Below are 17,663 nucleotides of genomic sequence, written 5' to 3' on the forward strand. Positions count from 1 at the left end.
TGCTTATTTCATTAATTTGATTGTGTTTGAGTTTGGCCAAAGATGTTCTATAGCTCAGTGAACTAAGCGTGCCAAGCTTCCGCGAAGGACAATAGTCTTGCGAAGATAGGGCATATCTAGGAAGACCATCCCTAATTTACTTTGAAGTGTAGAGTTATATCGGTTAGGAAAAGCATTGGGGATTCGAAATCCCAAAGATGTTCACATATTCATAGTTAACGTTTTTGCGTTATTAGTAGATTTAGTTTAAATTTAGTTTTGTTGAACTCAATCTTAGTGACTTAGCATTTTAGTTCCCCATAGTTCGACCCCGTACTTTGCTGCTAAATTAGTATAGGATTTTATTTTTGATTGGTTAGCGACACGATCAATTAGTGTGGTTCATATGCCTAGACAAAAACCAATATCTTTGTAGGCAAAAAGGCCGTTTAATCAGGGGCGGAACCAGGATTCAATAGTGGAGGGGGCCGAATAATGGAAGTCCAGATTAGGGAAGCACCAATGTTTTTTCGCCATACATATTGTGTGGGTCCCACCTATGAATTATTTTATTATATTAAAGAAAACACCTACATATATTTTGTGGGGCCCACATATATTTGAAAAAAATAGGTAAATTATTGGTAATGGTATTTTTTTCAACAAGATATAGGTAAATTAAAGCACAATTTAAAAAAATACACATGACTTCAATCCTAAAAAGTCAGTTGCAAACCAAATTTGTTTTTTAAGAAAGAGATGCAAACCAATGGTCTTACCTTACTAACTATCAAGGTTCGATATGTCGACCTATGTCGCCGTGTCGGACCTTGGCGACACGTCGACCTATGTCGCCGTGTCAGACCTTGGCGACACGGCGACATGGGCGACATATCGCCAAAAGTCGACCGACTTTTGGTAGGGGTTCGATGAAAAATCGAACCCCTGTTTCGATGGGTATTTTAGGTCATTTTGACTTGAAATTTGATGTGTAGCCTAATTTGAGGCCAATAAACACATTGGGGGTGTTATTTTGACCTAAAACATTACATAAACTAATGTTCTTAATCGACCCATGTCCTACTGTACGCAGACGAAAGCCCCGAAACTAAAAACCTAAAAACTCATAAAAACCAAATCATATAAAGTCTACAATTCATTGTACAAATACTGAAATACATAGAGTCATCCAACCATATAAAATCTGGAACTCTCAGTGTCAAGAACTGTGCCTAGGTGGATCGAACTCCTGTGACTCAGAGTGTCTCCAATGATGCCCCCCCCCAACAAATTCACATACTCATCCCATCTCATACGATATTGAAAAGTGTCTAAGTAATCATTAACTGCAGTTCTATAGCGGTCATCTTCTGCCGCCATGAGAACTCCAATTTGAGGGAAGTGAGAATAGGGCCAAGGAACGTTCCGCATGCCATCAATTGCCCTTGTTGGTATGAATGACTTTGATTGTGAAGGAGGGAGAGGGACACCATAGCTCCCATGATACGAAGAACTAGAGGGGACACAATAGCTCCCATGAGACGAAGAACTAGAGGGGTTACTAATTCCCATATCATACTGTCCATGTAAGGAGGGAGAGGGACACCATAATTACCTGTAGGCCAATAACCTGCTGTGGAGCCTACGGACTCATCCAAGCTCATGGACCCCATTGACGCAATCGCCACATCCCAAGGATTACCATAATCATAACCACCTCCGTGTTGTTGCTGGCCGTCATGGCTAGCCCCCCTCTGATGGTGGCTCGGCCTCGTATCAGGATATTGACGACCACGCTAATAATCACCACCATGATCATAATCCTGGGTGGCATGATCAAAATGACTCTCCCCAGTGTATCTGGGTGGGGGCTACTGTGTCTCTGGTAATGGAACATGTAGACACTCTCCAATGCCTCCACCACCACCACCATCATCATTATCATCTTGACCAGTCTGACTAGGCGGGAGTGTATCATCGGGATCGTCGTCCTGCCGCTCCTCCGTGCCTGGTGCCATCATCCAATCCTCATCAGCAGTTGCAGCTGCCTCTGCATGTACCTGACCCTCTTGAGTGGCCATATACTCATCCACATTAACCCTTGCAGCTTGAGCTAGTTCTGGGTCAGGCCTCCCTCCAGGTTGGTCCAATACCGGCTCACCCCTGTCTAACATCCACTGAGTGAGGGGATCTTGCTCATCTTCGGCCACATCAAATATATCATCGAGATTGATGTATTGCCTATCATTAAGAGCCTGCTCCCTGGCATATTGCAGCTTCAACCTCATATTATAGTGAATAAATACGAGGTCATTTAGACGTTGGCTTCCCAACCGGTTCCTCCTCTTGGAGTGGATCATGCTGAATGTACTCCAATTCCTCTCACATCCGAGAGGCGAGCAAGTCTGAGACAAGATCCTGATTGCCAACCTTCGCAAGTTTGATGCATTGTTGCCATAGAGATACCACCATTCAGCTGCATTATCACAAAAACATTAAGTTAGAAACTCAAAAGTCAAAAGACTCAAAACATTTATGCATCTAAGGATCTAACTATATAAGTATCTAACCTGGATCACTGGTTTCTCTGCCCCGTACAGCAGCAGCTCCACTAAAAGACCCAAATGCATCCCTAAACAATTTGATCTGCAATAATACAATCATTAGTATTGATTGGTTATCTAAATTATTTAAACAATAAATACAACTCACTAATCATTTGAAATTCCCAATGTCTCACCTCATTGTGGCAAAATGATTGGAGCATCTCATCTGGCTCCAACTTCGTTATCACCTGTAGCAGGGCATCCAATAGGTTTGTGTCCAACCCTAAATGTTGACTATATTGATACTTAGGGTTTAGAAAATATGTTGCATAATTAAAAAAGCTTAAAATTAGTACCAACTACCAATACCTACAATGCTACAAGCCCACAAGTCTACAACTACAAATCAACAACCCAGAATATTTACTTACCGGCCCTATGCAGAGGATGCATCAGATGAGCTGTCCATCGTGCATCGACAATATCTAAGAAAGCCCGATGTCCTCTAGGGTTTGCTGCCTTTATAGCATCCTTCATACGCTCAAGGGATGCATACAAGTGGGGCATAGTGGGTCCCCTCAAGGAAGAGTCCACCATACGCAAGACCTTTACTATAGGATCTATAATTTGCAACACCACAGTAACACATCTCCAGAAATCATCAAATGATATTGTGTACTGTGCGGCGCGCCCATTGGTCGTGCTGAATTATCACAAACTCATTAAGTCAATATACAATAGATATCATACAAGATAATCATAAACTCATAATATAAATATAATAATTTATAAAATGAAATAGTAGATAGTTATCTTACTTGGATCCAGCCCAATCAAACCACTCATGCGATGCAAACATGGACCTGAGGCCCGACTTCTTATCTTGCATGCTGCTCAAGGCGACGAAATTTGTCGCAAATCGTGTTGGACCAGGTCGCACCAACTCACCTCCACATGATCTCCTCATCATTGCCAAAGCAACGTTATGATTGTAGATGAAGTTGGTTACCTGTCTTGCACTCTCAACGGTGTTGTGGACAATGCTGATTTTTCCAATGTCCTTCAGCATTAGGTCAATTGAATGTGCAGCACTAGGTGTCCACAAAAGGTTATAATCAGGTGAAGCCATCAACACTTCACCAGCCTTCTTATAGTTGGAGCCATTGTCAGTGACAATCTGCACCACATTTTTCCTACCCACCTCCTCGATCACATCCTGCAAGAGACCCATGATATATCTGTGGTTTTTCATATGACCAGTAGCATCCACTGATTTCAAGAAGACAGTTCTCCAATTATAGTATACCATGAAGTTGATGATGGACTTTCTTGTCGGGCCGGTCCATCCATCAGACATGATGGTGCATCCATAAGTATCCCAAAAGGGTTTCATACTATCAATATACTCCTGCAGCTCATGCTTCTCTTCTTGAAGGAGGGTAGTCATCAACTCTGTAGGGTTGGGACCATCATATCCAGGGCCTGCCGCTGCAATAGTATCAATCATATTCGTATAGTATGGACCCTGTGCTGTGTTTGCTGGGATGTGATTGTAATAAATCCACTTTGACATTGCTTTCTTTACCTTCTTTGCCATACCTTTCCATGCACCAGATATCTTTGGCTGCTTGGCCCCTTTTCTCTTGAATGTATCAAGATCCTGCTCCATGATCGGGTCTTGACGGCGTGAATAATCAGATGGTTGCCGTGGCAGTGGCACTGAACGGTCTGAACCTGATGTATGAGGGGCCCACTAACTCTGTGATCTGCCAAACATGCCAAATACACCACCTCTCCCCCAGAGGCCTAGAGGGACCAGCTCCTGCAGCTCTAGCTCTGGCCATATCCTGCTCCTGATGGTGCAATCGTCTGCTCTCTGCCATGGCCCGCCGCATTTCCCTCTCCTCCTGATCTCTGTCCACATCAACAGGATCAACATCCCTATCATCATTTGAATCATCCACATATGATGATGGACCCCGCACTGCATCATCTTGTGCTCTGTTGACTTTCCTCTGATCATCTTTCTTCTTCCCCTTCTGTTTTTGTAGATCCTTGAGTAACTTGATTACATCTGGATGGGCCTCTGTGCATGTAGTCACATCCTTTGAACTCCCAGTGATGTGACCCTTGAACCTACTGATGCCACCTAAGTATATTCTTTTGTGACAAAAATTACACTCTGTTTTATTTTTGTCTCCATCAATAGCCGTACAATATTGCCATGCTGGGTCGGTCCTCCCTCCTCTCGCTGATCTCTCCAGGCTGTCCCGTCCCTGTCCTCGTCCCTCGTCCCTCGTCCCCGTCCTCGTACCCGTCCACCCTGGGAAGACCCAATTCCCCTCTGACTCCCACCAGCAGACATGATGACTGTTGCATTCAAATAACATTAACAAATAACAATTAACAACATCATTATAATTGTTTATACACTAATAAAATACTTACATAATTATTCCATAATTTTCAAAACATTTCCCCCCATTTTCCCCTAATTTTTCCATTTTTCATAATTATTTTCTATGATATTGATATTAATATTTTAATATTTTTTGAAAAATAAAATAATTAATTTTTTGGTCAAAAAATATTTCGACTCCGTGAGTCCGTAGATCGGCTCACGGAGTTCCACATATGTTTTTTCTATCATCATACAACCACTGTATCACTTAAAAAGTAATCATATAAGATAATCAAAATATCATTTTTTACCCACAAAAATAAAAAAATAAAATACTTTGCGGAAAAAAAATTCCGACTCTGTGAAATTGTAGATCGGCACATGGTATTCAACATATATTAATTTCAAAATCATCCAACATCATATAGCATGCATTTTGTGAAAAATTACTTGGAGAAGAATGGTTACCTGTTTGACGAAAAAACTCCCAGATCTGTGCGAAACGGCTACTGATCGACAGAAACAACGTGATATCCGGCAACAAGGAAGCAAGATGTACTCGTAGATGTCGAAGATCGGACGAAAATATGGTGAAACGTGCGAAAAATGAGAGAGAGAAGCTCTGGAGAAGAGAGAGAAGAGAGAGAAAATGCAAAGAAATCGAATGGAAATTCGGGCGAATTTCGCCCGAATTTCCCCATTTTATCGCCAGAAGTCGGCGATATATTGCAAACGGTCGAAATTTCGACCGTTAGCGATATATCGCGAGAAGTCGACGATATATCGTCGACTTCTTGCAATATCGGTGTCGCTGGGGGGGTGTCGTGTTGCCCCCCAGCGACATAGCGATTTTTCGCCTTGTGTCGGCGATATATCGCCGACACAAGGAACCATGCTAACTATAGATATTTTATTTATAATATAAAATCAAATAACAAAAATTGCATAAGAAATAAAGAATATAAAATCAAATAAAAAATAACCAAAAAAAAAAAAAAAGTAAAAGAGAAAAAATAAATAAATTGAAAAAGAGAAAGAGAACCTAATTGTAGATAAGATTTTTTTCCTAAATTTTCCTTAATCCACGCTCCTAGAATAAATACAAAGAAAGAAACAGAAAAGAATAATTAGAAAGAATAGAGGAGAGAGGAAAGATGAGATATGAGAGATTTAAATAGGGATTGAGGAGTTAGTTTCTATTAGAAATTACATTTTGAATATTTAATAATATATTTTTTTGAAAAATTTCCCTTAACCCACGTTCATAGAAGGAGAATAAATAAAAAGAAAAAATGTAAGAAAGAAGAAAGAGGAGAATAAACAGGGATTGAGGAGTTATTTGCATTAGAAATGACATTTTGAATATTTAATAATATAATTTTTCAAAAATTTCCCCTAACTCACTTTTATAGAAGGAGAATAAATAGGAAGAAAAGATACAAGAGAGAAGAGAGGGGAGCATAAATAGGGATTGATGAGTTATTTTTTAACTAAGGATGACATTTATACCCATATTTTTACCTTTAAAATTTTTTCTCAATTTGAGGGGGGGGCAAATACTGATATTTCACATGTGAGAAGAGAAAAAAGCTAAAAAAATAAAGAAAATTAAAAAGAAATCATTAAAAAATTTAAAAATCTGGGGGGCATGGCCCCCCGGTCCCTTAGTGGGTCCGCCCCTGCGTTTAACTTGCTCACATCAACAATTAACTCTTATTTATTAATGCAAGGGGTGTTATTGATATATTTTCACTTTATAGGGGTCTCATGATAAACTAGATAATTTTTTTTTGGGTCAACAACAAATTGGATAATTTAAGGGTGACATTAACTTTAAGATGTAATTTAGAGGGGTGGGGTTGAAATTTTTCCTAATTTCTAATTATCAATTCTTTCGTAAGCCTTTCCATTTAAGGTTGTAGTTAGAATTTCGTTTGAGAGAGAATTCTTCCACAATTAGTGAATGGAAGATTTATTTTAATATTATTTGAATTCAAATATTTGAGTTTGAATTACAATTTGTTTACAATCAAACTCTACAACTTGTTGATACTTTAACTATATAACTCAAACTCTTCTTGATCAGTTGGAGATAAGATCAATCGAGGATAGAGTTAATTATGATGGATTTGAATTTGAATTTAGAGACTTATCATTTACAGTTATTTTTGTCTTTTTGATAGTTTAACTTACTTATGTTAGTTAGAATTTAAATGTTAATTCCTAACTGCGGGGAGGGTCACTGACATATTTCTAATTGGTAAATTAGATAACTCAGGGATGGCATTAAAAACATCCATGATTTTTAATCGCACTTGCACCCCAAAATTAGGGGCGGACCCAAGATTCAATAGGGGAAGAATGAAAACCTGACAACCTTCCCATTGGGGAAGCACTAATGTTTTTTTGCTACACATATTTTGTGGGCCGTTATAAGATCCATTGAGGGTCCCACCTCTAAATTATTTTATTATATTAAGGAATAAGCCCACATATATTTTGTGGGTACCACACATATTTGAAAAAAAAGTTAAATTAATGATAATGATATTTTTCCCAACAAAATACAGGTAAATTAAAGCAACAATACAAAAAAAGTTATATACACATGACTTCAACCCTAAAAAGTTAGATGCAAGCCAAAATTTTGGCAGAAAATGTAAACTACTTTTTTTTTTTTAGATTAGATGTGCAATCCAATGGTAGTTAGTTACCTTATTAACTATAAACATTTTATTCACAAATCACAATACAAAATTAAATAACAAAAATGGCAGAAGAAATAAAGAAACAGATAATATAAAATCAAATAAAAAGAATAACAAAAAAAAGGAACTAGAGAGAAATGATAATAAACAGGAATTGAGGAGTTAGTTTATAATTAAGAATGAAATTTTGAATACTAAAATAGATTTTTTTCCAAAAATTTCCTTAACCCACCTTTAAAGAAAGAAAATCGAATAAATACAAATAAAAGATAAAGATGAGAGAGAAGATAAGAGAGAATAAATAAGGATTGAGGAGGTAGTTTTTAATTAAGAATGACATTTATACCCATTATTTTATCTTTGAAAATTGTTCCCAATATTTGAGAGGGGCAAATAGTGACATTTCACATGTGAGAAGAGAAAAAACTGAAAAAATTAAAGATAAAATTATAAAGAAAAAGAAAAATAGTATATTTTTAAAAATTGGGGATGGCCCAGGTCCCTTCATAGGTCCGCCTTTGTTCAAAATTGAGGCTTTAAAACATTGACACCCCACTTTCTATTTGAAAAAGACATATGTGCTTTTATTTTAGAATGATTAATTATATTATCTCAAAGACTATTATGCCATTCCAATAAATTTATTCTCATTTAATTTACCCGAAAAAAAAAAAAAACATTTTGCCTATGAAGATTATATTTGATGAAGACATTATTGATGGATTTTTTTTTCCTCCTAAATTTTGGTAAGGGTATTTTTGACTTAAACAAAAATAAATAGCAGATTAACTGTTTCACTAGCAGAATGGAATAATATATTTGAGGGTAAATATCACTTACCTCCCCACCTCTTAGCTGGACAAATAGCACTTACACCCCCTCTTAGTTGGATGATATCACTTACCTCCCCTCTTATCTAGTAATTATATCAAACACCACCCATCTGTTAACTTTTTCGGTTAAATTTAATTTTTACAGTTAAATATTTTTCTAAAACCCCAAATTATCCTTGGCTAAAAATATTTTTTATTTTAAATCATAAATTACCGTAATCATCCTAACAATTAAAATACTAAATTACCCTCAATTAAAATAATTATTAAAAACCAAAACACAATAGTTAAAACCCAAATTATCTTTAATTATTAAAAACCCAACATACCCTTTAAATGTACTTCTATCAAGTAAAATTAAAAATGCAATTAAAAAAAAAAAAAGGGTATGTTGATAAAATTAGAGACATACTACTCTTTTGGGTTTTTTTAATTGTTTGATAATTAAAAAAAAAAAAAGGGTATGTTGGGCTTTTAATAATTAAAGATAATTTAGGTTTTAACTATGATATTTTGGTTTTTTAACAATTATTTTAATTGAAGGTAATTTAGTATTTAACTGCTAGATGATTACGGTAATTTAGCGTTTAAAATAAAAATATTTTTAACTAAGGATAGTTTGAGGTTTTAAAAAATATTTAACGGTAAAAGTTAAATATAACCGAGAAAGTGAGGACAGATGTCTAATATATTTGCTAGGTAAGAGGAGAGGTAAGTGGTATTTACCCTATATTTAATGAATTAAGGTCTCTAGTTTTTTAAATATTATTAGTGTTTTTAAAGCCTCTACTTTGGATGCGAATGCAATTTACTCTAAAAAAATATTAATATAGTTCCTTATTTACCAGAAAACATGGATTTGCTTTCATTTATCTGAAAAATTAATAAATTAATTTCGTTTTCGTCAATTGTTGTTTATTATTTATATATATATATATATATATATATATATATATATCGCAACGACGCTAATTTTCTTTTGCCTTTTGGTGAAGGGCGTAGTACTATTGATGACTGGCTAAACTGAATGAGTTTAACCGGGACTCTTCTTCGTTTCGTTTTATGGTATTTGTATATAGGGAGGGATAAGCATTAGGTTTTGCGAGGGAGAGAGATAAGTATAACACCACCGCTCTTCCCTTCTCTTGCTTTTCCGCTCTTCCCTTCGCTTTTGGCTATACTCCAGTTCTCTCTCTCTCCCGTCTACAGAAAACCTCTCCCAATCTTCAAAAATTTCTAGGGCTTCTTCTATAAACCTATAGTTTTATCGTCATGAGTAATAACAAGGATCAGTTCAACATGGCAGATCTTAACTCTGCCCTTCCCGGCGCCGCTGCAGGTATACTCACTAATGACATTCGTAATCAACCTTCATCTCTTTCCGTGATTACTATTTCTTCTTCTGAGCTTGAGATATTTGTGAGGCTAAGTCGCTCTCCATTTGATTTCTACACTTTCTGTTTTTTCTGTTTTCTTGGTTTAAGGTATTTGCAAGCCTTAACCCCTTTGATTTGTACTCTTTCTATTTGTGTGTTTTCAAGCGTTAATCTCTTGTTATCTGGTGATTTTTACTTCTTTTGTTTTTCTACTTCTGTTTCTTTTAAGGTATTCTTTTTGTATCCTTCTTTATTTGTTTACATGACGATCTTTTATGCAGCACTTAGCGCCGAGGACAGAGCAAGCCTTGTCACAGCCCTGAAGGTGAGATTTTATTATACTTTGGCCTTCTATGTATGTGTTCATGTTCCCTGCGGTGACAACTTTTTGTTACATCTTGTTGTTTGGGTTTTTTTGTACAGGACAAGCTTCAGCATTTGGCTGGACAACACTCTGATGTTCTTGAAACTCTAACGCCAAAAATTAGGAAGCGCGTCGAGTATCTCAGAGAGCTCCAGGTTCGGCTTTATTCATTCATTCCACTTTTCTTGTTCCTCCAACGCCCACTCCTCCCCTTCACTGCCTTGCATAATTTATATTGTAGATTTCATGGTATATTACTGATGGGTAATACTATACTGTCTTCCTAATTTTGTATAGTATCTAAACCCTACCTTGCTGTATACAAATCTTCTTTGGTGGTGGATCAATTGTGGTTTATTTCCTTGTGATGTAGTAGATGGGGTTCTTTTCTATTTATTGGGAGCTCCTCTCTTCTGATTACATTTTCTTTCTCAACGGTTTGATTCATGGGTAGTTAAGATAAGAAAAATGTGGAGTGTTTTATTCAAAATATCAATGTAATATGGTGAGGCTGTCATTGATTCATGGAGCAGTACTTGGGTGGTTGAATCAACAAAATTATGTTTTAACTGTTTCTTAAAATCTTTACCTCGTAGAGGATCAAAATGTTGGGTGAAATGCTATTTATTTTGATGAATTTTAGTAGATTATAGTATATGCGTCTGCATGCAGTTTTTAGTTTTGTACTTCTGCATGTTGTTGTTTTTTCCATTGAAGCTTGATCAATTTCGTCTTCAGCAGGGAATGTGAACCACCAGCCAGTATGACGCAGTCTGTTCATTTCCTAATGTAATAGAACATAGATAGTCAGGTTCTAATCAACTACCTCAAAAGATGTCTCTATTATGGGAATGATGCTTACTGTGCTTATAAGCTCAAAACCCTCCCTAATGCTGGCCTATGTACGATTGAGAGAGGAGGTTAGATTGCATGACAATCTCTTCTACTCAATCCCTGGTTATTGGTTGGAACCTACACCTCTATATGGATGGGATCCATACTGTCATACTTCCCATCCACATCTTTCAAATCTCTTTGTTCGGCTCTGATTTCACACGTCATGATCTAGTACATTTTCCATTAATGGTAATTATGCATCACTAGGGAGAAGGAACCACCCTGCATATGGGAAGCCCTAGACCCTCCCTGAGGATGCCCTATGTGGGATTGGTGGATGAATTTGAGTCTCTGATAAACTGCTCAAGGGTAGTAACAAGTTGTTCACAATTCTGATTTGGCCTCTGGATGGTCAATCTGCATTCAAAACTCTATTGATTTCCATTTCCAATTTAGTAAATCTACTTTCAGAAAAGGAATTGTAAAAGCATTATTTCCAATATCATCATATTTGAAGCAATATTATGTTTGTGTAGTGAAATAGTGATGTTTTTCCATCCCTTCTACAGCAAGGAAGTTGTGCTTCATCCCTGATGATTTATTATGTTTATTTGAATCCATATGTCATTTTAACTTGTAGTTAGTCTTTGACTTTTACCATGGTTGTTGTTGATTTGAGCTGGTTAAATTTCTGCAAGTATTTCTGGCTTCATTTTTGCTTTTTTCGTTTGATTTTCTGCTGCTGTCCCATTATTCTGACAGTTTTTATGTTTACCATTATTCTCTCCTGCCTTTTGGGATGTTCTTACTTCTTGCTGATTGTCCATTCCTTGGTTGGCTTATGGTAGCGTCACTGATAATTTATTCACTGGGAGATCAGTTGTTTAAAACTCACTTGCTATGTTATAGTGCATATTTTCTGGTTTGGCCTTTTCTGATGCCTTCTTGATTTCCAGAGTCAACATGATGAACTGGAGGCAAAATTTTTTGAGGAGAGAGCAGCACTTGAGGCAAAGTACCAGAAATTGTATGAACCAATGTATACCAAGGTATGATGTCTCGTTTCCTTTAAGTTTTCACAAATATGCTGTGACGATAAAACTAGGATTTGTGTTGGTTATATTTGTGGATGTTTATAGGTGTTGAATAAGAGGATTCTGTTACCATAGGTTTGAGTCGTTTGACAATCAGGCAATCGGGTAGAGTTGCATATCTACATGGTTTTTATAGATTATGTGAAATCTTCAAGTAGGCAAGCAGGCTATGCATTTGTTATTGGTTAGATATGTCTTATAAAGGATGTTTAGTAGCAGAACAGTGCATTTTTAACTAGCAGTATGGCAATAAGAACTTCATGAATTATTAGATAGGGGAATTGTATGAAATTAATATTATAATGTATTTAACTTCCAGTGTATTCTTCAGAGTGACTTTTTGACAGCAAGTGTTTATGACTTCAACATATCAGATTATGCTTAATGCTGGTTGTCCAGACACGAAAAAAATATTCAGAATATAGTAGATAGTATCAAATAGTGCTGTCTCAATATGAAGTGGAACAGAAGAATTTCATATCCTAAACTCTTGTTTTCGAAGTTACACCCGTGTGCCAAGCATGGTGCTTGGATTAATGTACTAACGTAGTACCAAGTATAGGTGAAGAACCCCCATAAGGCATGCCAATTGTAGAGTTTGTTTTGCAGCTTCGCTAGTATTTATTGTCTGGCTTGTGGTTACTGATACAGTGATAATTTGGAGATGTTTGTACTGCTCTCCATTTATCCGACCCTGCTGAGTAGTTCTTTTGCACTCTTTCAGAGATGTGAAATTGTTAATGGTGAAGTTGAAGTTGACGGAGTAGTTCCAAATGAAGCGGAGACAGATCAAGGAGAAGATAAAGCTGCCGAAGGTACATGATAATAGTAAATGTGGATCCTCAAATTTGTCTGTATTTGTATTAACTTGTTGTATACACTAAATTTGTCCAGAGAAAGGGGTACCTAATTTTTGGCTCACTGCAATGAAGACTAATGAAGTGTTAGCTGAGGAGGTATGGTAATAGACTTAGCTGTCTTGTACTTGTTGTTTCATTACTGAATATTGGTGTTATTTTTCCTGGACTTCAGATCACAGAGCGTGATGAGGGAGCTCTCAAGTATCTTAAAGATATCAAGTGGTATAGGATTGACAATCCTAAGGGTTTCAAGCTTGAATTCTTCTTTGATCCAAATCCTTACTTTAAGAATGCAGTTCTGACAAAAACATACCACATGATTGACGATGATGAACCAATCCTAGAGAAAGCAATTGGGTAAGTTTGTTTGCTGCCATTGTTGGTCTTTGTGATAGTGTTCTTGGTTACTCTTCTTTCCGTTTATTGTGCTTTGTTTTGGTTTCTTATGTAGGACGGAGATTGAATGGCTTCCTGGGAAAAGCTTGACACAGAAGGTTCTGAAAAAGAAGCCAAAAAAGGGATCAAAGAATGCCAAGCCCATCACTAAAACTGAGGAATGTGAAAGTTTCTTTAACTTCTTCAATCCTCCTCAGGTTCCTGAAGATGATGATGATATTGATGAAGAGACTGTAAGTACTGTCATGCCTCATCCTTAGGCTAATTCTGGGCTTAGTGTTTAATTATTGATATTCTCCCCTTTTGTGTCTTGACAGGCCGAACAACTTCAAAATCAGATGGAACAGGACTATGATATCGGGTAAGTTAGCTCAAAATCTTATGGATTGAGCTCCCTGAATTCCACCATGTTTCTTGTACTTCATTTACTCCAGTGGTAATTGCTAGTCATTCCAAATGGTTTAGATGTTAGGATGCTTACATAATATTAACCCTAATTGCATGTGCCATTTACTGATCTGGTGGGGTTGTCTGATGCCTTCTGTAGGTCCACCATCCGGGACAAAATTATACCCCATGCTGTGTCGTGGTTTACAGGAGAGGCTGTCCAAGGGGATGAGTTTGAAGATATAGAAGGAGATGATGATGATGAAGTAGATGAGGATGATGAAGATGAGGATGACGAGGAAGACGAGGATGATGAAGATGAAGATGAAGATGATGAAGAGGAAGAGGAAAGCAAGAGTAGGAAGAAGGTACTCAATTTTATATTGTTTTTTCCCTTAAATCTTGAATGTTTTATCTGTCTCTGACATTTTTTCACCATTTCTTTCCAATGTTCTTACAGTCATCAGCTGGACCCAAGGTAAGAGATTAGAATCATCCTGCTGTCTTTTTATTTCTTCACATTTTTGGTTTGAAGTGAACTTATGATGTGTCCATTTGATGCTGTATCACAGAGGAGTGGGAGAGCCCAAACTGGGGAAGGTCCACAGGGAGAGAGGCCTCCAGAGTGTAAGCAGCAGTAATGTTTAGAGCCTACAAAAGCATACGTGAACTGGTGACTAGTCTGAATGGGGTCTCTGTGTATGGGAGAGTATGAGAGAGCGGGGCTGAGAGACTATTTTTTGGTGTCCTTTTTCTTTTTCTTTTTGGTCAGCAATATCATAGTGATTATATTTTGTTTCTTGAGTTTTTCCCCCTTTGGTGGTGTTTGGGGAGGAAGGGGGGAAAGGAAACGTTTGGGGGGTTGGGGGTTGGTGCACGGTGGAGTGTTTGGGGTGGTGGGAGGGGTGCCGGGATGGGGTAGTATGAGGTTCCTTGCAATTTGTTGATGCATTTCGGGTTTCCTCTGAGTACCCAGTGTTGTGAACTTGCTAAGAACTCTTTTTCAATACATATGTGTTAATGTTCCATTTTGAGACTTGACTTCCTGCCTCTGCTGCTTCTATCTGAGTTTTCCTGACATGAGGGAAACTCTACGTCTGTTGTGCCACTGACCTGTGCATTCTAAATGGTTGTGCCTTGGAGATATATGTTCATTGCGAGGAACACAGGTATGGTTCTTCCCCTAAAAATATTTTGAATAAAATCCCAAATTTGCAGTCCTCGAGAGAAGTAGAGAGGTCTAACAGTGGCTTGGGAGCAGGAAATAGCGTGTATTGTGTGGTTTGCAATGTGTGACATTGTGGAATCGCTGGCGTGTTTTGCCCAAAATAATTATGCAGGATTGCTGTCCTTTTGCGATCATCCGAGTTTTTGGTCGTGTGAGGGAAAATTCCTGATGAACATCATGAACGTAGTTGCGATTGCATGGTGTGGAGTGCGTATGACATGGTTGGTGGGACAAAATGATTGTTTTACTTTTACCATGCCTTGTTGGTGCGTGACATGGATGTTCTTTGAGAAGTTCCGATTGTTTCATATGGAGAATAATTTCTTCTAGTTAATCTGAAGAGCCAAGTCCAAACCCAGCATGGAATATGGTTAATTAAGTCATCGAATATGCGAAGCTAAAGAGGTGCTGTGTAAAATTATCTAATCTATGTATTCCATCCTTCTTTTGTTGTCAAAAGGGGAAACTGTCCTACCTTATTAAAATGAGGCTTTGCATATCGAGTGAGGCAGAATTTTAGGTTTGATCATATGCTATGCTTCGACGGACAGCAATTTCAAACAGAATTTTGTTGGGTTGTAAAAGAATTATAAAAAAATTTGAGAGAACACAACATTTCTTGGATTAAGGAAGTATTTCTTTTTTACCAAAAAAGGGGAAAAAAAGAAGAGTATTTCTGAAGCTATGTTTGCTTGGCAAGAGATGGGTAGAAATGGTTCAAGAGAAGAAAATCGCCATAGTTTTTGATTTTCAGCAGAAAATATTTGTAAAATGCACCATATTTGTAAAATGCACCATTTGAGACATTCAAATCTACTACTTTTTTGTTTTTGTGCAGAAGCTCATCGTTCAATTCAAGATAATCAGCGTACTGAGTTATGTGATTTTGGAATAAAACCAAAAACCACATAATTGAAACTTATAAACTTCAAAATTTCACCAACTAAGCTACTACTACTGCAATCTAAAAGATGATTTTGGTCTTGTAGAGGTCTGATTGCTGCTTGGCAATCAGAATTGATTTGTAACCGTGAAACACAAACTGAATGAGCCAAGAACACTAAATCCCTCCCCTGCACTCATGGGCCTCACAAGTCACGCCTTATATATATGACATGAAGTCGTCCCTCTTTCCTTAATATCTAGACTTAGTATTCTCTTTACACAAAAGTATCATGACAGTTAAAATTTTGTTTGAGAGAGAATTCTTCCACTCACAAATTTGTGAGTGGGAAATGTATATTAATATTATTTGAAATACAAATAAATTTGAATTTGAATTATAACTTATTTACAATCAAACTCTACATCTTGTTGATACTTTTAACTATAACTCAAACTCTTCTTGATCAGTTGTAGATAAGATCAATCGAAGTAGAGTTAGTTACAGTGGATTTGAATTCAGAGGCTTATCCTTTACACTCACCCGTAAGGTCATTGGTTGAGAACAGGCAGTCTTTGGTGAGAATGTCTGCGATTTGGTCTCCTATGGGAACGAATCGGATTGAAAGATTTTTTGTGGCGACTTGTTAGCGAACAAAATGATAGTCAATCTCAATGTGTTTGGTTCGTGCATGAAAGACAGGATTAGTAGCAAGGTAGGTAGCTCCAATATTATCATAGTATAGAGTTGGTGCAGAAGTGACAACCCCAAGTTCCTGCAGTAGCTGACGTAACCATATCAATTCAGCTGTAGCATTAGCAACCCCTTTGTACTTAGATTTTGTAGAGGAGCGGGCCACAATGGGTTGTTTCTTGGAACTCCAAGAGATCAAGTTAGGGCCCAAGTAGACACAATAGCCACTTGTAGATCGTCGATAAATAGTTGAACCGGCCCAGTCCATGTCACTAAGGTAGTGAGAGAAAGATTAGTTGTGGGCCGAAATAGAATCCCATGGGATGGGGTCTCTTTTAGATAACAAAGAATTCGCTTAACCGCAGCCCAATCATCAATTGTAGGGTGATGCATATATTGACAAACCCTATTGACAACAAATGCTATATCAGGGTGTGTGAGAGTCAAATACTGAAGGGCACCCACTGTACTTCTATATTGGGATGGATCATCATAGAGGGGAGGTTCCTCAGAGGTTGCTTTGGTAATGGAGGTCGGGGTTGCTACTGATTTTGCTTCATGCATATTGGTCCTTTGCAAAAGATTTGAAGAATAATTTGATTGGCAAAGATGTAAACTGTGAGATTAACGAATGACCTCTACCCCTAATAAGTGGTTTAAGTCATCGAGATCTTTGATGGCGAATTCCTTGCCAATGACTATAATGACAAAATTAACCTCGGAAGCTAGATCCAGTAAGGACAATGTCGTCCACATATACAAGAAGATAGATTGTTTGATGTGTTGAAGTACGAAAATATAGTACCGTATCAAATGAGGACTGTGAGAATCCTAGAGTGAGTAAATAATTGCCAAGCCGATGAAATCATGCCCTAGGGGCCTGCTTTAAACCATATAAAGCTTTCTGAAGGTGACATACATAAGTAGGTCTCTCTGGATCAATAAAACCCTGTGGTTGAACCATGTAAACCTCGTCAGATAATTCACCATTTAAAAATGTATTTTGAACATCTAATTGGCGAAGAGTCCATCCTTGGACAACTGCTAGCGATAGAATCAAGCATATGATAGTAGGTTT

General features: G+C 37.4%; 1 protein-coding gene across 1 annotated transcript; it reads left to right on the plus strand.

The window, feature by feature from the left end:
- The first annotated feature begins 9,466 nt into the window (after nt 1-9,466).
- Nucleotides 9,467-14,648, plus strand: LOC149011693 (nucleosome assembly protein 1;3-like). The gene is made up of 12 exons (XM_089162501.1): nt 9,467-9,806; nt 10,125-10,168; nt 10,267-10,362; nt 12,001-12,093; nt 12,863-12,953; nt 13,033-13,094; nt 13,171-13,355; nt 13,450-13,627; nt 13,712-13,755; nt 13,942-14,149; nt 14,242-14,259; nt 14,354-14,648. Exons 1-12 carry the CDS (start codon nt 9,740-9,742, stop codon nt 14,420-14,422), a joined length of 1,155 nt encoding a protein of 384 aa, XP_089018627.1. The 5' UTR covers nt 9,467-9,739; the 3' UTR covers nt 14,423-14,648.
- The last annotated feature ends 3,015 nt before the right edge of the window (nt 14,649-17,663 follow it).

Source organism: Hakea prostrata, chromosome 7 (assembly GCF_041222555.1).
Source record: "Hakea prostrata isolate BN-2017 chromosome 7, UWA_Hpros_2, whole genome shotgun sequence".
In the NCBI taxonomy this organism is placed as follows: Eukaryota; Viridiplantae; Streptophyta; class Magnoliopsida; order Proteales; family Proteaceae; genus Hakea; species Hakea prostrata.

Coding starts and splice junctions, on each gene's coding strand:
- LOC149011693 (XM_089162501.1), top strand. CDS start 9,740: ATGAGTAATAACAAGGATCAGTTCAACATGGCAGATCTTAACTCTGCC. Junction 10,169..10,266: donor GCCTTGTCACAGCCCTGAAG/GTGAGATTTTAT, acceptor TTTTTTGTACAG/GACAAGCTTCAGCATTTGGC. Junction 13,628..13,711: donor ATGATATTGATGAAGAGACT/GTAAGTACTGTC, acceptor GTGTCTTGACAG/GCCGAACAACTTCAAAATCA.